This window comes from Mustela lutreola, chromosome 8 (assembly GCF_030435805.1).
Source record: "Mustela lutreola isolate mMusLut2 chromosome 8, mMusLut2.pri, whole genome shotgun sequence".
Taxonomy (NCBI): domain Eukaryota; kingdom Metazoa; phylum Chordata; class Mammalia; order Carnivora; family Mustelidae; genus Mustela; species Mustela lutreola.
This window is the reverse complement of record NC_081297.1, coordinates 111209519-111230306: the sequence shown is the minus strand read 5'-3', so window position 1 is coordinate 111230306 and position 20788 is coordinate 111209519. Positions and strand designations below refer to the sequence as shown.

At 37.0% G+C, this 20788-nt stretch overlaps 1 protein-coding gene across 5 annotated transcripts in view; it reads right to left on the bottom strand.

The window, feature by feature from the left end:
- Window positions 1-756: 756 nt before the first annotated feature.
- Window positions 757-20788, bottom strand: part of NAV3 (neuron navigator 3) — an 853944-nt gene continuing 833912 nt past the window's right edge. For all 5 annotated transcript variants that reach the window (XM_059186398.1, XM_059186399.1, XM_059186402.1 and 2 more), the window contains 6 exons: window positions 15330-15484; window positions 14229-14300; window positions 13402-13598; window positions 12329-12447; window positions 7932-8135; window positions 757-3436 (listed from right to left, as the gene is read on the bottom strand). In XM_059186398.1, coding sequence (XP_059042381.1) covers window positions 3317-3436; window positions 7932-8135; window positions 12329-12447; window positions 13402-13598; window positions 14229-14300; window positions 15330-15484 — 867 coding nt within the window. In that variant the 3' untranslated portion in view covers window positions 757-3316. The remainder of the gene's footprint in view (window positions 3437-7931; window positions 8136-12328; window positions 12448-13401; window positions 13599-14228; window positions 14301-15329; window positions 15485-20788) is intronic.

Here is a 20788-nt window from a genome sequence, read left to right as displayed (position 1 = left end):
AAGTTTTCCTGTTTTAAAAACCAAAACCCTACGTGTATCATCCAAATGTAGATTCTTATTACTGGGGTTGTAGCTCAAGATATTTCTTTTAAAAGTCTAATTTTAAAGGGAGTTTTCTTTTTCTAATCTCTATTAAAAGTTAAGCACCACCAAAAAATTATTTGGCTTTAACATAATCTTTTAGAACTAAAAGTTTAGTTGAGGGTTTAGTGAAATATAAGCAAAGAAACACTTAATAAGTTGATTTAACTAATATCAACTTTCTATTTTATATTAACTTTTATTTTATAATCAAGCATTTAGATAGACTAGTGAGAGTTTTCTAAAAATATTCACTGAATAAACTTCATTAAAAAGTGTATCTTGGGCCTTTAGTTAATTTATTTACTCAAAGCTATGTGATCCTCTCTCTAAGGTATATAAAAGAAACATTTACATACATCCCTACTGATGGCACATAAATAGTACAAACAAGAGGCGCCTGGGTGGCTCAGTGGGTTAAAGCCTCTGCCTTTGGTTCAGGTCATGGTCTCAGAGTCCTGGGATTGTGCCCTGCGTCGACCTGCGTCGTCGGGCTTTCTGCTCAGCGGGGAGCCTGCTTCCCTCTCTCTCTTCCTGCCTCTCTGCCTACTTGTGATCTGTCTGTCAAATTAATGAAATCCTAAAAAAAAAAAAATTAATACAAGCAACATTTTAAGGCTGGACACTTTTGGTGCACGATTATTCAGTTTTTCCTCCATATATAGATACCACACCTTGTTGTCAATAAATAATTCCACTTTAATGGCAAAGTAATAATTTAGACAGATACAGGGTGCACATTTGCAAAAAAATATATGCAAGCTGGTTTACAAGCTAGAGGAACAATAAACCAATAGAAAATACATCATCCAGTTAAGTCCATTGACACCAAGTACTTATTATTGGGGCTTTACAAAGACTACAAAACTTTTCAGATGATTTATTTCACTGTTTCTGCCTATTTACATGATATGTTACATCAAAAATGTACAAAATATAAAATGTATACAGACAAATGTTTCACAAACTAGTTTAAGTTGTAAACTAGGTGAACCTACTGGGATGTATTGCAGGAATTTGCGTTTATGATCATGTTTGGACTGTGTTTCTCAAAATGACAGGGAAAGATTAGCAATTTCTTTTAGATCACGTATCATACAAGGGCAACTAGTCACTCATCCAGCTACATATACTGATGTTTTACGACAGCTCTGATCCATGTTTGAGGCTTCAAAGTCAGGGTGACAATTCTATGTGCATAAATTCAGTTCAGTTTTCCCTTGGGGCAATAGCACCGTGTAGGACCTATAGACTTAGCGACACTCTGAAAAGGGCTCAGAGGTCTCGTGTTGTTGTTGTTCTCTAGCAATTGACCCACGGGTGGTCACAGAGAGTAGCACCAATGGCACATCACGAAAGCAACCAATATTTGCACGCCTAGAACAAGTCTACAGCATGGCCTGGCCCTTCGGTTCGGAAAACTCAAAACCCCGTCCTCTTGTGTGTGGTGGTAACTTCTCCCATGATCCCAACTGGTTTTCATGCACGCTCTTCAAAGCCTGCCACAACAGATGCACTTTCGGACATTTTTACTTTTCCAAAAATGTATTGGCTTCATGAACAGTTTTGAAGCATGCTCATTCTAGCACTGATAGCTCCTGCATCATCATAACCACTGTAAATACAGGACAAACACACCAGATAATAACAGCTTTGAGGGTTTGCATTCTGTATTTGTTTGCAATGTACAGGAAATCTCAGCAAGTGAAACACCTCTTAACACCAACAGGATTAAAGTACATTTGTGTGTGTGCGTGTGTTTGTTTCAATTTGTGCAAGATTTTTTAAATGATTATTTACAATACCTACCCAGTAGACTGTGCAAATCTAACCTTCTGTTACAGTATAAACGCTTCCGCTTCCACAGTGACGTCACTGCTTCAGTGTTCTTTAATGCTGAATTTCTCATGTACAACGATAGTAATCAAAACAACATGCTCAAAACCAAGAGAATTAGTAAGAAGAAGAATAAAAAGAGTAGGGGAGGAAAAGCCAAATAGTTGTGCTCATGTTGCAACTAGTGCTTCCAGCTCTGCTGGGTAAGAATTCTCATTCTCCCTCCTTCTACAACTCTTTTGCCTAGAACTGGATGGAGGTAAGCCACATGTCTTTGCTTTGAAGTGACGGTCAAAGAGGGTTTCTGGGTTAACTTGAACATTTTGGAGGACAGACGATCTATTCCCAAAGCAAAAACACTGATTTTTTTTTTTCTCTTGTCCAATTCTTCCAAAGAAAAAAAAAAAAAAGAACCCCCAGACCCCAAAACTGAAACAGATATCTAGAGGTGAGGCTACTGTGTTAACTTGTGTTGCTTGGTTAGAAATGAAAAGACAGTGAAGATTACCAATGGTTTAGGATTTAAACCAACTGTTAAACTGTCATAGAAATCTGTTTTAAGGCAGTGAGACAGCACCATAGGAAATGTTCCTTCTTTCACTGAAAAGGCTCCAACGAATAAAGCCCTAAGAAAGCCTTTTGTCAGTGTTGACTAATAATTGGTATAAAACTCTTGTTAAGGGAGTGGGCAGGTGGTTTAAAACAACCTTATAAAACCTGTGGTAAAAACAACCTTATAAAACCTGTGACTCATACACGAGAAAGTTGGCGGAGCACATCGTGTGAACGTGGCAGTTAGGAATGACATTGGCACGTCTCCAGCTTGCCGTGCTCGCGTCTGCCGGGCGGTGGCGCGATTCCGCTTGTGCTGACGGAGGACGGGCCTCTTGGCTTCGTTTCGGACGGGGGTGAGCGCACAGCACAAACGCGGCTGGAGCCCTGTGACCAGCACCATGTGGCACGAGGGAGGCTGGACGGAGAAGAAGGGGCCCCGCTCGGGGGAGGACGGGCCCCCCCAGAGGAAACGAAAGGAAGGGACAAAGAAAGGGGCTGCATTGTAAACTTTTAAAGAGGAAAAAACAGAAAGTCCAGTTTGGCTACCCCATGTGCAATCTATTCAGTGGCCCTGTCCTTAGGGTCCTTTCCAGTTGAGTAATGGAGCCGGACACCACTCCACGGATATTAAAAAAAAATGCCTAGAAATAAAATAAAGTTAAGCTTGCATTTCAATCGAGCATCTTGGCGGTTCAGACTTCGCTCTGCTCCTCGGAGACCACGACTCTGGGTCAGGGCCCTTGACAGGGTGCTTTCATACTGGCAGTGGTTTCGTGAAAATACCTTCCTTTCTTGTTAAACCTTTAGCCAAAGCATCCTCTCTTCCCCTAACTTCGTTCACCCCCTAGAGAGTAGATTCAAGAGATGAATCTAAAATGTCGTCATGGTGGCTGGTGCTATCGCTGTCACAGCTTTGTGTGCCCGAGTAATTGGCTGCTTCTTGGAGTTTCATTAGCATATTCATCTGAAGAAAGAAAAAGAGACATCGATGTAGGCAGTGATGCAGTGAGCGAGCCAGCCCCATAACACACACACACACACACACACACAGCCCGGAGCCACACGGACGCAGTCGCCTCCGGCTCCCACCGCGGTTCTGCCCGAGCACGGCTACGACACCAAACCATCGGGACCCAACAGGGCCTCTAGATAGCTCTTTTATTTGGGGTTGTGAATGAATACGGCTCCAGCAGGGCGACTGGGAAAGAAACTGTATCACAGCTGGACATGTGGGCTCGTGGCTGGCGAGCACGCCAAGCTTCTCGGCTTTCTGGCGCGGAGCAGCAGAAAGCATGGAATGGCAAGTGAAAGTCGTGGCTGCTCAGACACACGCAGACGCGCACGCGAGGGCGTGCACGGGCTCCCGCGAGAGAAGGAGGGGATGGAGTGGAATGACGCCAGCTGCTGCACACAAACGCACCATCTGCTGTTTAGGGGCTGACCTCGAAAGGGGTCACTGAATGAAGCCGACCATGAGCGTTTGAAGAGGGAGAGGGAGAGGATCACTGTCAAGTTTCTGTGGTTGTTGAATTTCTGGCTAAAATATGATTGATCTGTCACTGAAAACAAAAGCCACCTTCTGGAACAATAGCAGCTGTCTCGGGTTTCCCCGTTGATAGGGCAATGGTAATGTTTGTTCCAGAAAAAGGGACGTACGCCTGAAAGCACCTGGGGAGAAAGACAGCCAGCGTTTCCATGTACTACAAAATAAAAGGCAGCCAGCTTGCTGGTTTTTGATAGATCTGCAGATCCACTGTTAGAGGAAAAAGGAAAGATTGCTTAAAAGCAAATTGTGGATAACCTGTTCAATGATTTTATTAGAAAGTGCAGGAAAACTGGCATGGGTCTTCATGAAAGAAGTAAGACTTGTTTTCTTGTCGAGGGGTTCTAGAAGTGGTCCTAATCTTTATATTGTTTAATGCACAGTCATTTTATTATTTTATAAAGTAATCCAAGTTGTTCCTTTTTTTTTCTTTTCCAAATTAGAGGCCTGGAGAATCTGATCCAATAAAAAAGAGAAATCTAAAAAAAAAGGATTCCTTAGACATATGTTAGGCTATGGATGCTTGTGTGTTCTGTGTAAAATGCATGTTCAATAAATGCTTGTGAAATAGATGATAGATGATAATCAACAATTTTAGCAAGGAGGCCTTTCTGACAGAGAGGCTACAGTGATAGCATATTTTAAAATCATTTTAATATTCTTCAGGACAACATTTTTCAATATAATTGTTAGGCTAACTCTCTGAATTTATTAAATCAGCTGTATACAGATATGAAATGAAAGTAGTTAGAGACAGCCTATCAAACCCAATAAAGCAAAAGCCAAATGTCTCCATAAACATGCACTTTCTCTCTCTTCTTATCCCTCTCTCTCTGTCTCTCACCCACACCTCCTCATGCACATTCATATAGCCTCCCTCCTTTCTGATGTCAGTTCCTCCATCTTTAGTCACTGGCTCTATGTTCAAGCATTTGGGTGAAGATAATTTGTAAAACACCATTGTGTGTTGAGTGTCCTCCTGATTTACTAAGAGTAGAAATTATAAATGAGGTCTATTTTAAGGGTTATGATTCTAACCTCGGTCAAATATCACTTGAATGCTGAATGCTGTAAAAGTTTTATGGTATAATAGAAGCATCATGAAAGTCTTGATTTTTTTAAATGGTGCCATATAGTAAATACGCTTTATTAGAATAAGTTCCTAGTCTTAGATTCATAATAAATGTACACATGGGATTTAATTTGCCTTCTCATAGTGTTGATTTGTGCATTCAAGTCAAAGGGGATTACAAGAGGGGGCAAGGTTACAAATATGATCCAATAGTCACTGGGATAGATCATTATTCTCTGCAAAAGAATGTCCTTCCTCTCCTCTCCTCTGCTTTCCCCACATTCATAATCATAAGTATAATGTCTATCATTTGTAACACATTGCTCAGTTCCTTATCACCTCTGCTATTACCAATCTGCTGGGTTCCTAGCCTCCATCCTCTCTTCTTTAATCTGTCTTCTTCTCTGTCACCAAAGAGATCTTTATAACCTGCAAATCCAGCTAACATAAGTCCCCTGCCCAAACATCTTTGATAGCTCTTCATTATCTGTGTGATAAAGTTTTAACATCCTATAAAGATAAACAAGCCTTGGTAGGCTTTTGTAGCTCTCATTCTTCTTGCAGACTTTTGTAGTTCTAATTTTTCTTGCCCTTTTTGTTCTAATCCCATTCATCTGCAGATAGCGTTTTTATTCATATTCATTTTTATTACAGTGTTCTAAATTCACCTGCTGTTTCCTTAATTTTGGATGTATTCCATCCAATCACATGATGGAACATCTGTTCTTCCTTCTAGACGCAGCTTAAGAGTCTCCTCCTTTATAAAGCTTTTTCCTTGTGGACTCACAACTTTATCTAGCATGCGACTCTACCATTATTTTACTATAATTTATATAGGTAGACGTCTCTTTCCAGTAATGAACTGTGAGCTTCTGGAGACCAAAAATGGTATTTTATTTATCTTTTTAATTTATCTACCAAGTCTTAGCCCTGAGGATATACTTATTAATACTTGTTGAAAGAATGAATGCGTTTGTTGATGAGAAATAAAATACTGTGAGATGCACCAAAAACTTGTATCCTTGTTCATATCCAACATATTTCTGACATTAAATAGTGGATTTTTTCCAAATATTTTTGATTTAGATTGGACTGCAAATATATTTTTACTCGATACCAGTAATTATCGAACTATAACAAAATAAAAGCAGATAGAATATTTATTTTCTTATCAGAAGGTGCCTGATCCAAAGATTGACTTTTAGATGATAAGTCTTTTGCTATTTAGCACACCATAATCTCCTGTTTCTGAAGAGGTTTAGTTGAGCAGCCATTTAAGAATCAGATTTTTTAGCCCGTTTTTATTCAGTATGGGAGACCTTGGATCTCTTTTCCATACTAGAAGATAAGAGCATTCAGAGCCAGGGAAGAGTGCTAGATGGGTTTAGCTGATCGGAACTGGGAAGTTGAGGGCATCCTGTGAGGGTTCCTTACTTGACAGTTTAATTTTTCAAAACAAACTCTATAAAGCTTCTCCTTACCTGGAACAGACACAGTATATCAACACACAAAGGCAAGACTAGAGTTTATAAAATTCAGATGTAATAACCCGTACTTGTATCGTAAAGTTAATATTTTCTCTTAAATATGAACCATTCTATAGGCAATTAATTAGTATTTGCTCACAATTACGCTGCATTAGACCAATTCCTCCATTACTGTTGATTTCAAGTAATTTCTGAGCTAAAGGGCCAACTACCTGTTAGAAAAAGAAAGATCCAGGCCCTTAAGGATTTTATGGTCTAGAGCAAAAGTCCAATTTGGAAGTCCTATATGAGTTCTCTGGACTCTAAAAAGAGCTTTGTAAATATTTCCATGACTCTACGGAACCCTTTGAAATAGTATGCACAATTTTCTGCCTGTGTGTGTGTGTGTGTTTGGTTTGTCTCTGCGCACGCACGTGTCTTTTGCCCTGGAAAAGATCTTAAAAACCTATCATCTTGTTCACATATAACCACTAAAATATTAAGTCTGGTCAGCTGAGATGATAATGTATATATGTTGGGTTGTGAGTATACTAATATTCCAAAAAATATCAAATCACTTTATGTTCTTGAGTATAGTCATAGGTTATGATTTTTAATAATTTCCTTTTTTGTTTTAAATAACATAATGGCCTTTATTTCAGTATTTTTTTTTTCTGTATTGATTGTACAGGTCCAATGACTTCTGTAACCATAGAATGGTAAGCTAATAAATGCATTACACCTGAAACCAATCTATACAAATTCATCTATAAACATGAAAAAAATACATGAAAAATAAAATATTTTTCCTAATAATACTACTTACTTAATATTATCAGAGTAATCATAGTTTGGAGTTTTATTGACCTTTATTAAACCATACATAACTACAAATTAAGAAAGACAGGGAGAATCAGGGGGAATAATTTCCCTTTGATTTCCAAGTCAGTTTAGTCTTCTCAACTGAAGGCAACAAAAGACAAATTGTAAATCTAGTCAGAATAGTTGATATATGTAAAATATTATATTAAGAACAAAATCCGGTTTTCTCTTAAATACCTAGTGAATCGAGTCATGTAATGTTGAAGACTTATTAATTTACATAATTTTCTGCATAATAAAATAAAAATTATGGTCACAGAGTTCAGCCCGGTTTTAGTGTTTCTTGATTGTTAAGCATACAAGTTTGGTCTTAAATTTTAAGAATTTAACCTAAGGAAAGTAAGCCAAAGGAAAGAGTTAAAAACAGAATACCTGTATCAGAGCAGTCCCAAATACCACCTAAGATAACTAGTATCTTTGATACAAATGACTAAATATTGATGACAACACACTGTAGTTAAGATTATATTGGAAGAATCACACAGCAGCTTCTTACCAGAGGATCCCCTTCTGTGTCACTTTGTGGAATGTGCTTTGAGGTTGTGGCTTCCTTAGTGGATATGCAGCCCTCATACCCAACATCTTCTGGTCTCAACTGAAGTAATGCTGGACCATCCTGAGACAGAGATGCTGAGCTCCATGGGTATGTGTCAAGCACCCACTTTGAGGGGTCTTCCCAAGGTGCCCGCTTTCCATACATCTACAAAATGATCACATATTTAATACATATCTACTACATTCCTACTCAGTAAAACAGGTGACCACTAATTGAGTGATTCCTTTGCACATTGAGTTCTTATGGAACTTTCAAGAGAATTGTGTCCATATACAATTTTCCAGTTTATAAATATATGTCCATCCACCTAACTCTCTTTAAACTTGAAGGAGAGATAAAATAAAGATGAACATCTGGGATAGATAGTCAGCATTTGGGAAAGAGTACAAAGGGGATTTATTTTAAATGCATATAGAATTCACTGCCCATATTTATCTTTATTAGTGATTTTATAAACCAAAAGAAAACTCACAGTTGAGGAAGGAAAGTTCCAGTGATGGAGAACTAAAGAAAGCTGTGCTAGGCACTAAACAGAGTTCTCTACTAAGGTGCACTTTGCAAAGATGACAAATACAGTAAGACACTTTCTCTTTTTTAACCTCACTCCACTCAAAGTTTCTTTGAAAATAAAAATAATTTTTCTGATAATCATTTTCTCTGGATTAATTTCCTCTAATAATCTCATTGGCTCCTGTAAAAACTCTTTTTAGATGTTTATTTATAAGGACAACAGTAAAAGAAGAGGAAAATGGGAAATGAAAGCATTTATGTTGTCAGGACCCAAAAGGAAGCAAGGAGTCAGTAAGAAAGAGATGATAATGGCTCAAGTGCTGGTAGTGGAGGAAAGGGGAGAAGATGAATGTAAGATATGTTACAGATTTTTAATTAGGAAGGGCACACTGCAGAAACAGAGGTAGAATGGACTTTATAAACAAGTACCAGACTGCAGGGGGACAGAAAGAAAAGCTAAAATGAAGAGAAGAGGGCAGTAACATGGGCAAACTAGGTCCATGATGTACTTCCCCCCACCCTGCCTTGACCTCCTCCTCCCTCCCTCCTACAAGCCTGGTTACCAGGTGCATATATGGTCTCAGCACCCTGGGAGGTGTTCTACATGGCCTATTGTGGTTCAGTGATCAAAAGCAAAATGGTGGATACTGACACCACAGCAGGTACATGAATTGCCTTGAGTTATCTTTCAGGTTTCTCCCAGAGGAACTGTATGAGGTTGTGTCAGCCTTGCCTTGAGAAAAAGAGAAAGAAGGAAAGAGACAGAGAGAAAGCAAGCAAGCAAGCAGGCCAGGTCCTGATACCTGCATATCCCTTGGGAGATGAAGGCAGGAGTAGCAATCACTATCACTATATAGTAGATACATAGTTTTTATGGCTAGGGAGAGTTTTGAAGCAAAAGTTTTTCTCAGTTAAAAACCTACTTTATAAACCTAAAGACACAGCTTGCTATACAACTTAAGCTAACTGAAGGAAAATGTGTCATTCTTGGAAAGTAAATGTTACACAAAAACTATGAAGGTCTAGAATCAACTGATACCAGCCTTTTAAAGAATCATACAAGATAGCAAAATTGGAGGTGACCAATAAAATGCTAAATAGGTCCAATACTAAATTTCAGTGTAAAACAGATGTTATAGAAAAATAATGGAAAGAAGATTTAAATATTAAAATATTATAAAATTATAAAATATTAAATATTTAAATAATTAGAATAATATGAATTTGCTGTTGCCATTTCGATAAAGGTAGAATCATTAGAATAAAACTCAGAATCCATTTTATCACCAGTGTTTTCTTCCAACTAGAACATCTGGCAGAGAGCATTCCCTATGGTTCCTCATCAGACCATGCATTTGAAAAGAGATTTTTCTATTCCACTCAACTCAGAGTTTCATCTTTGCAAGAAGACTTTGTTTTTTTCATCTCTTGCTCCAATTCAAGGTTCTTTGTTACCAGTAGGTCCCAGGGGATTGTTCATAACACACATGATTCCTTTTCTTCCTTTTCTTACAGAAAACATATATGGACCAACCCCAGGAATATCATCTGCCAATGGGCTTATGGCTGAGCACATCCTTCAGTAGCAATGAGAAATGTCTACCTATTTTTCTTATCTCTTCTGGGTATTGGGCTTCCCCCATATATTCCCTACACATTACAGTTGATTCAGCTTTTACACTAACCTACTACTAAACATCTAGAACCACAAAGAGAAACGAGACATTTTTTTCTCCTCTTCAAAAATAATTTTGAAATAACTCTTAATTTTAGTCTAGGAAACTGGTATTACTCTAAGGGTTATACTTTTGCCTAAATGGAAGCTGTATAAAATTCTAATTCTCCGGATAATGTTTTTAAAATAATATTGACTTAAACATTTTTAAAAAAAGAACTGAAGCAGTTTTTAAAAATTAGACTTAAGGAAGCTAAGCAGTGTTAGGTATTGCTATTTTTGAGTTTAGGCAGTCTTCTTTTTCTTTATCTGTATTAGTAAACACATGGGAAATAAAGAGATTTTATATATAAAAACTTGGATAACAGCTTATTAATACTGAAACTATATGAAGAGAATTTTCATTTATGGAGTATTATGCCTCCATTGAAAGGATGAATACCCAACTTTTGTAGCAACATGGATGGGACTGGAAGAGATGATGCTGAGTGAAATAAGTCAAGCAGAGAGAGCCAATTATCATATGGTTTCACTTATTTGTGGAGCAAAACAATAACATGGAGGACATGGGGAGATGGAGAGGAGAAGGAAGTTGAGGGAAATTGGAAGGGGAGGTGAACCATGAGAGACTATGGAAACTGAAAAAAAAACCTGAGGGTTTTGAAGGGGCGGGGGGTGGGAGATTGGAGGAACCAGGTGGTGGGTATTGGGGAGGGCACGTATTGCATGGAGCACTGGGTGTGATGCAAAAACAATGAATGCTGTTACACTGAAAAGAAATTTTAAAAAATAATAAATAAATAAATATTGGTTTTTAAAAAATGACTTCTACGTTATTAAAAACTTTCACATAAATTTCTTTTTTGTATAAAATGATTGACATTGAGAAAATCAACTCACACCTTAGCATAACAGTTTCAGAGGAACCCAGAAAAGTGAGATGTTATATTTAAAAAATATAAACTTTTGGTATAGTCTTTTATTTTACTGGAACCAAACAACAACTGGGGCTAGACTGGCTCATAGCCTTCAAATAGGAAACTGTATTATTTAAATCTGCAATAAAACCAGTAGATAGTATGCTCTAGGATCATTATCTCTGAAGATTCTGAGCACATCTTCCAAATATTTATTCATCGTGTTCACCAGAACCGTCGTGATGGTTCTAAATACTGCCATTCTGCTCTCCTAGGTGAGGACAGTGAGCCACTCAAAGGAAAGGGCAGGAAGGAGTATAGATCACCAGTGACTTTTTAAAGGGTAAATATCTAAAGCACTATTGCAGATGACAAATGTGAAAATCAAGAACTCTATCTTAATTCTAGTAGCAGTTGCAGTAATCAGAGATAGAGATGCCTAAGCAAAAACTTCCTAAACTTTGGAGGAGTTGTAGAAAAGATTAGGTCCTTTACAATAAGCTGGATGATTATGAAGTAAAAATCTTAAAGATTCAACCTTGAGGTTTACAATTCTACAATTTCATGAAAGCTCAAATCCAATTTGAGGAGATAGTCAATTTTGTTGAGAAACAGAATTTTCTTATTAGTGATGTATTTTGAATTTTCCATTAAGAGTACGTAGAAGAGATAGTGTAGGGCCTCATGACATGAGGTAGATGAGAGGAACAGCAGGAATGCTGCTAAATCAACCTGCCATAGATTTTAAAAAGTCAATTGCCTTAGAATGTAGAGCATTCCCTCAAAATAGTAAAGGATCCTACGAGTGAGGTTAAAGGGTTTCAGACAATGAAACATACTAAAAACAGGGAACCCGTAAGCAGAAACTACTTGTTGCAAACTATATGTTAAGAGAAGAAATGATCAAGGCCCATGTTAACATGTCTGTCTTATAAGATACAGAACTGTCCAGTTAGCTGGCTTTCAAAAGATTGCTATTATCCATGGCAATAATTTTGTTTGGCCTTAAATGGGTAGTTGTTGGAATAAAGGTTTTCTCCTTCTCCTATGTATTAATTTTCAGAACAGAATACACAATAAATAGTTACATACTAATTGATCTTTAAAACTTTACCAATATGTTTATATAGTTCTTGCCTTCAGTTTCTGTATAAATACCCAGAGAAAAGAATGTTCTTTGCTTTCAAGGATGATTTTGCTTGTTTTTAAACAGTAAAGAATATTGAATACTATACCTGAAGACCTTCTCTCACTGCCTCCAGAATGTAAGGTACCAAAGAATAGTTCCAGAGATCCATGAACCACACTCTAGAACCTTCTACATCCATAGGGCAAGGAAGGAAAAGTCGGGGGCCTAAAAAGAAGCAAACCATTTTGAGAACCATTACATGTAACAACCTAAACACATAAATATTCAAGACATAATTTGGGGGGAATTAATAATATATCTTGCAGGATTCTTAAACAAGTACAATCTTAGCCATCTTGATTATTATCAAAGTATGTTTTTCTGAAGACTCAATCTCCTGAACTCTTCTTCCTTTTACCTTAAAATCTTAACAGAAGAACATAACTTATTAGAGTTAAGAGAAACCCTGAAGGTCATAATCCAGTCAACCTGCCCCATTTTATAGATGATGAAACTGTGCTGAACTAAATTCCCAAATATAAAATATGTTATTATTTGCAGAGTGGGACTCAGCTTTGGCCTTCTGATCTCAATTATCAAATTCTTCTTTTTCATTTACCTTGTATCTTTGGTGAATATATCTTTATAATCCAGCAAAATAGGAAAGAGACTTTTACACATGCAATTTTAGAAGGATTAGAAAAATAAATATTTTTATGCCACCCAAAGAGAATTAATTCAGTTTTGCCTTGATGAAAAATATGAAACAACTCAGTTATCCATAATCCACAAAACACCTAAATTATCTCTAACTAAAATCTTCTCTCATAACTATATTTGATGTGAACCATTGGCTAAAATTTGTTTTTTATCATAAAAAGGGAATTTAAACAGATATAATTTATTTCAAATGGTTATCTAATTTTTAAATATTTGGCTATATTAAACTCATGTGATTTCAGTCAAATCTTAGAAAACCATAATTGTCAAGCATAATGAATCTAATCAGAAATATAAAGCTTAGAAGAAGGCAAACTTTCAGAAGGAAAAAAGAAAACTTAAATCTTTGGGAGCAAGAAAAAAATTAGCTTTGCTTGTTATTTTCTACCATCCAATCTGGCCATCTTACCACGTACTCTTAGTTCCTGGAAAATGGCATATTGCAGTTTTGGAACTCACCAATGGTAACATCAGAAGAACTGTGTGTTTCCAAAAAACTGTTGAGATGATGCCATGTCTTAGGAATCCAATCTATAATTTTGACTAAGTCATTATTGCGTATATTCCTTTCAATCTCTATCTCGATCAGTTTCCTTCGAAGGTATCTACCTAAAAAGCCTTTCACAGGTTCTGTGTGGTTTGCACATAGCACCCACCTACAAAAAAAAACAACAAAAAAATTATATATATACATATATATATTCAGAAATCTTTAAATAAATTAAGTTTTAAGTCCATGGTATTCTCTTTCCAATATAAATAAAGAATGTTCCTATGTCAATTGGTGGCTCACTTTAATGATCAAAGGGGTTAGGAGATCTCTTAGCATTAGAGGTATACAAAATAACTTTTCTTTTTAAGCTAAAGCAAAGCTCATGTGCGTCAGAAGTGAGTGGGAGTCTACACGCTGAGTACTCTTCTGTAGGAGAATCACAAATCCTGAAATAGGAACTCTCTTCACATTCCTCACACTTTGAAGAAAAGTGCTCTACTTTAGCTGGTGACATAGTGAGCAGGACAAACATTTCTTTCCCTTCCTTTCTTTTTTCTTTTCTCTTTCTTTCTTTCTTTCTTTTTTTTTTTTTTTAAAGAAACAATTCCAATTACAGGTTGAAGATCACAAAATGTCTGCTTGAGAAAGAGTGTCAGAAGAAGTGAGAATTATTTTCACACCACAGGTCACCACTGGCAGGATCTGTCAATGTACAAACGGGAAAACACTAACCAAAAGCAAACAGAAAGAGACAATACAACAAAACAAAACAAAGCATTCAATTTATCTTTACCTGAAATTGTGATGCAGCTCTAGATTTGGCGATGAAGAAACTCCCTGATTCATTGTTCCAATAATATATGGACTGGAAAATAAAATTAAATATGTTGATGTGCTGAAGGTAGAAGAGATCAGTCTATTAAAATCGCCTTAAAAAACAATGTAGGTAAATATGGATTATTCCAATTAACATTAGGCTTTACAAGGGTGATTTTGTAATGTTAGGTGGAAAAATAACAAAGATCATTGAGCTGGAAATTTGGATTTAGGCTTCTAATTTCAGCTCTAGCATCCTAGGAGAATCATTTTACCTTTCTGAGCCTGAGTTTACTCATCTATAAAATAAAAAGGTTAGATGGAATAATCACAGTAATCTCATTTCACTCTAACGTCTTGTGACTCTTATGATTATAATCAAATTCATTAATTTTCCCTCTTTCATTATTTCATAGATATTTTAAAGTTTCTTGATGAGAAAATTTGTATTCTTGTTTCAAAGCTGATCTTATGATGATCTACAACATATAAAAAATCTCTAGCAGAGATTAATGGGGATACTGCACCATTAAAACTAATATTTAGGTTGCTCTTATATGTCTTTCTTTAGATGCCATCTTTAGTGGGTTTTCAGATTTTTTTATACCCTACTTCAACCTTTACTTTCATTGTAAATTTTTAAAAGTTAGACTCATTAATGATGATATATCTGAACGCGTCAAATTTATCTTTACGGAAGGTTGAATTTAAACTTCGATATGGAGGAAAAGTGAAACCAGAGCTCTGAGCTTCATTTTAATTCTTAATTTCCTTGATCTAAACGTTCTGTCATCGACATTGGTCTCCCAGACCTTCCACATATCCATAGAAGCTAACGCCATCAAGTAAATCATGTTTCCATAAAAGTAGCCTGGAACATAATTGCTGAATGAATAAATAGATGTTTCAAGAAATGCACAGGGATTTTTTTTTGTGTGGGGGGGAATATGTTCTAATATTAATGAAGCCTTCTTAAATTCATGGCATCCACCACAGGTTTTAAAAGGCATAAAGACATTAGAAACAAATCTGGTCATTTTTTTCATATTTCATCACTCAAAATATTTCACAAGCATACCATTTGTTGTATTTACAGTTGAGAAAACCATTGAAGATATCACTCAAAGAGCCCACATGATGAAGATTATCAAGAATTATTACAACAGGGAGCTCTACACCATTATTATCCGCACTGCACTGTTCAGCCAGGTTAGCAAGATACTGTTGCAACTCCTTGGAAAAAAATAAAGGAAACAAATACATCAATGATCGATTTACACCAATGGCAAGCAATTCATAGTTTAGGAATAGCACACTTTGTCCGCCATCCAGTAACTTTGACTAAAACCCATAGGTCATGGCGCTGATATAAAACCAAGTAAAGAAATATAATGCTGAGAAAATATATTTTTTAAAGAAAAGAGCAAACAGAAAAGCCAATACAGAACAGTTGCTGCAAATAGAAAATTTTGAAAACAAAAGCATGTTTCTCAGTTGTTGTGTCCCCTTAAAAAAAGAAGAAAAAAAAAAAGAGGGGGGCAGTGAGTTCTGCGTATGAGCTCTTATAATAAACCATAAATATTGAGACTTCATTCTTGCTTTTGGTATTACAATGGTAAAAGTGGATTTCAGCAAACCTTATAATAAATCCAAGGAGGCACACCTAAATTTCCACTAATACTTTAAATGTTTTAATTCTAGTTCATTTCAATAGGGTACATGAAATCACAGCCCCAGGACTTAGAGAGATGTATGGCTATTATTTATAATCTTCATGCAGCTTCTATGATTTTAAACAAAGACAAAATTTGCTGTGGTTCCCTGGGTCACTTGACATTAGCATTTAGCATTTCTTGAGCTTATTGTTTTTTTTTTTAAGGTATTATTCCTTTCTAATAGCTTTCAATCTAAATATGATAACCAGTTCATTGATTGACTGCTCTCACAGATGGGTAGGCCAGACACATAATTAGGTTTCTTAAAATTATCCTAATCAGGAAGAACATTTCCATAATATTTGCATATTTACAATGACATTTTCAATTTGTAAATCCTGGTCAGGGTTAAAAAACCATTTCTGGCAGCCAGGTAGGTGAACATGGATAACCACTCATCCTAGAGGTCGCCACCCTCTGTCTGTAATACTACTTTTAGAACTAAAAGAAAAGGTTAAGAAAACAGTGGCCAGGGTTTTGAGGCATTTAGTAATATATTAAGTTCAAATATAAAATTTATTAGAAAACTAATGCACTGGGTATCTTACATTGAGCCAATCACATTGAACAAATATAGCCTAAATCAGAGAATACAGAAAAATATGCTTCAACTAATGAATAGTCTGGAGAATTTCATTCATCTTAAAAGACAAAAATGGAATTTATATCAATAATTTACCCATGTTAAGTCATTCATTCATTTATAAAACATTGACTGCCTATCTTCTACATTCATCGCTCTAGACAATCCCCTGAGGTGTACAAAAATAATGGATCATCATTCAAGTTAGTAAGTTGAACAGTAATTATGACTGAATCAAGTACTTTTCTTGGCATAGGTGTTGAAAAGACTTCCCTTGTAGGCTTTAAGATGGTCACATTAAGTACTAAAATTTAAATATGATAAATCGATATCATAATATATTATGATATCAATTTGAATACGATATCATAATATATTATGAGCTACGAAAGGTCAGGGGAGGAGATTTTGCCTAGGTGGCAGGTTTCAAGGAAAGCTTTCTAGAGAAGGAAATGCTGGAGCTTGGGAGGGTGATATGTAACTCATGGTTATGGTAGGTACATACATAACTAATAAATGTACAAAATGCAATACAAAACATCCCATTAGAGAGGTTAAAAGGGGAGTCATGGTCTGTAGGAAGAAGAAGGATTAATTCCAACTGGGGGATCCTGATGGACTTACATAGTGAGGTGAAATTTTGAGATGAATTCTGAATAGTGAGTAGAATTCTAAATGATAATTGAGCAGTTATTTATCCTTTCCAAACACCTTAGCAAGCACTTATTATGCTCCAGGTACTTTTGGTATTAAGGATTCAGAGAATATTTCTCCATTCCAGGAATTTAGAATTGATAAGCAGAAAGGCAGTTCAAAAAGTAAAACACAAAAACAGTGTGGTAAGTGAAATGCACAAAACATTATAGGGAAACTTAAGAGAGGCACCTCATCCAGACTTGTTCAGAGAACAGGGTCCTTGGGGACAAACTATTGAAGTACAAATAATAAAGAGTGAAAGCTGGAAGGTATGAGCGTGTGATGTGTTTGGGGAAAAATAAGTGCTCTGTTTTTACAAGAGAAATTGTGCATGGCAGTGGTGTTGCAATGAAAAAGAAAATAGACTTTGAATCTATGCAGAAAAATTTGGATCGTTCTACATAAACAAATGTGAACGAACAACTTTTTTTTTTCAGTAGGGAAAGAGCAATTTATTTATCAAAGGTAACAGAAATACCAAAGAGATAATGATTAATTAGAAATGGAAAAGCATTCAAGAAGCTTATTACCCAGAATAGTGGGTTACGTGTGTGTGTGTGTGTGTGTGTGTGTGTGTGTGTGTGTGTGTAAAAAACCAAACTGTAATTCACAGTAGAAAAAACAATGTAGGGTGCCTAGGTGGCTCAGTGGGTTAAGCCTCTGCCTTCGGCTCCGGTTGTGGTCTCAGGAGTCCTGGGATCAGCCCCCCTGTTGGGCTCTCTGCTCAGCGGGGAGCCTCCTCCTCTCTTTCTCTCTGCCTACTTGTGATCCCCCCCCCTCTCTGTCAAATAAATAAATAAATAATCTTTAAAAAAACCCACAAAACCTATGTATCTCCGATGCTGGGTGGCTCAGAGGGTTAAGCGCCTGCCTTCAGCTTATCCCAGGGATAGAGTCCCCCATCGGGCTCCTTGCTCAGTGTGGAGCTTGCTTCTCCTTCTCGCTCTGCCTCCCTCTCTGACAAATAAATAAATAAAATCTTTAAAAAAATAATGTATCGGGGTGCCTGGGTGGCTCAGTGGGTTAAGCCGCTGCCTTCAGCTCAGGTCATGATCTCAGGATCCTGGAATCGAGCCCCACGTCGGGCTCTCTGCTCCTTGGGGAGCCTGCTTTCTCCTCTCTCTCTGCCTGCCTCTCTGCCTGCTTGTGATCTCTGTCTGTCAAATAAATAAATAAAATCTTAAAAAAAATGTATTAAAAGAGCATACACGAAAGATTTTGTTCAAAGCATGTAAACCTTACTTGTACTGCCAAAAAAGACTTTCTGGTGGTAGTATTATTTTCTACTAACCTTTTATTTTTAGGATTAGGTAATGTTTTGATGCTTAAAAATGGAAGAAGAGCTTTCCAAATAGAGGGAAAAGAATAATTAAAGGCAGAAACATAAAAAAAACGTGGTAAGAGGGTGCCTGGGTGGCTCAGTGGGTTAAGCCGCTGCCTTCGGCTCAGGTCATGATCTCAGGGTCCTGGGATCGAGTCCCGTATCGGGCTCTCTGCTCAGCAGGGAGCCTGCTTCCCTCTCTCTCTCTCTCTGCCTGCCTCTCCATCTATTTGTGATCTCTCTCTGTCAAATGAATAAATAAAATCTTTAAAAAAAAAACGTGGTAAGAAAGAAACTAGTAGTATATGTTTTGTGAATATAAATAATGTTAAGTAAATTGGAAAGAAGTGTTTGCAACCTGGTATGATTTGAAAGGTTACTGGATTTTTCCTACTGGCAGCAAAGAAACAATGAATGTTCTGTGTGGGGTCCTGAGTAATGTAGTCAGAATCATGATTTAATTGTGGTAAGTATATTGTAGAGGAGAAGAGGGACCAGTCAAGAGAATAACAAAACTGCTGAAGCCAAGAGAAAATATGGGACTTAATAGGGATGGTACAGGTGTGGGAAGATTTTGACTTTGTACAGAAAAGAATAGAAAAATGTTGCAGGATTTAATGCAGTCAGACTTCAATAATGAAAAGATACTGTATTTTTCATGAGATGAAGGGAAAAATCAGAAAGAGAGAGAAGGGAGATTTAACAGAAGTTGCGAATCAAGCAGTTAGAAAACAGTTGCTGTCATCCCAGGGATAGTGTTAATTTTGGTGGGAGGGTGATGGTAGCGGAGATGGAGGGAAGAAGATGGATTTGGTATTTTTTCAGAGCTGAACCTGGGTTTTCTAAACTTTGTATGTGGTAGAAACGTGTATGCTAAGGGAAAGGCCTCCTATTCAGGAGGGCGGGTTTGGCTAACCGTGTCCAATGTGAATCAATGCAAATTGAAATGAGGGGAGTTATGCAGGTGAGAACAGAAGTGGGAGAGAACAGAATGTTGGGTCATCTTTTCATTTACCAGGAGGTGAAGGAGGCTGAGAAGGAGCTTGCTGGAGGGTAAGAAGGAAACAGAATGATAATCTCGAAAATTAGAGGAATTTCTAGAAAGGGAGGATGGTCTATAGCAATTTGCTATCCATAAGCAATAAAGAGAGAAAGAGAGAGAGGGAGAGAGGGAGAGATACAGAGAAGAGAAGCAAAGGGCATTGAACTTGGTAATTAAGACATCCCTGAGGGATTGTGGGAAAGTAGGGCCGTTCGATTCTCATGATTCTCTCTCATCTTGAGAAGGGCAGTAGTCCCCTTTGGGAATCTAATGAAAGCTATGGCTGCAAGTGGACAAAATTAGACACAAACAATTTTGTCATATAACTTGAGTTTTTCTCACACCCTTTTGAAATCACTTTATAATCCCCACTATCACTTAATTGGGGTTCAATCTTAGATTGAAATACTGATACATTAGCGTTAAAATTTTCATGTGCAAGATCTAATTAGGCAAAAGAAAACAGGTATACCTATCAGATGGACATTGATAATTAGATGAATCCCATACTCTGAAAATATATGGAGAAATCGGCAGTTCTGTAAAAGCTGTTGATCATTGCCTTCTCCGGTTTTGACTCTAGGCCCAAAAAAAATGAATCTGCCAAGACCAGTTTTCTGATCTTTTCCTACCTAACATTCCAAGTGTTTCATCTGGCCACATATTATTTACTAAATCCATCTCTAGCCTTCTGGGCTCACTAGATCAAATGTCACAAAGTGTAATTGCTTATGTGTACTGCTCTCGATCAAAATATCCCAGCTGGCAGATCGAGGGAGGACTTCGAGAGCAGGAAGAGGGACAGAATGTAAAATGCAGGGGAGTGCCAAACACGTGAAAAGATTTTTTTTCTTTTGGTGGTTTTATTGTTTGACATTTTTTTGAATCCATAAGTGTTTTTTTGGCTTTGTCTCTTCATTGCTTCCTATAGCCTAGCATATCGCCCGTCAGCCGTGACATGGCTTCATTTTTCAGGGACAGGATTTATTACTTCATGCCTCGTTCTCACTTTACTTTAGTACATCTACACTGTGAGCAGCTACCCCTCAGACAGTCTCAACTACTCATCCCGACTCCTTTATACCATTCTCACTTACCCATTCCTCACATAAAAGCAAACCAATGCAAACAAAAACCATCGCAGAATCTCTGAGAATTTGGCAAGAATTGGCTAAATTCT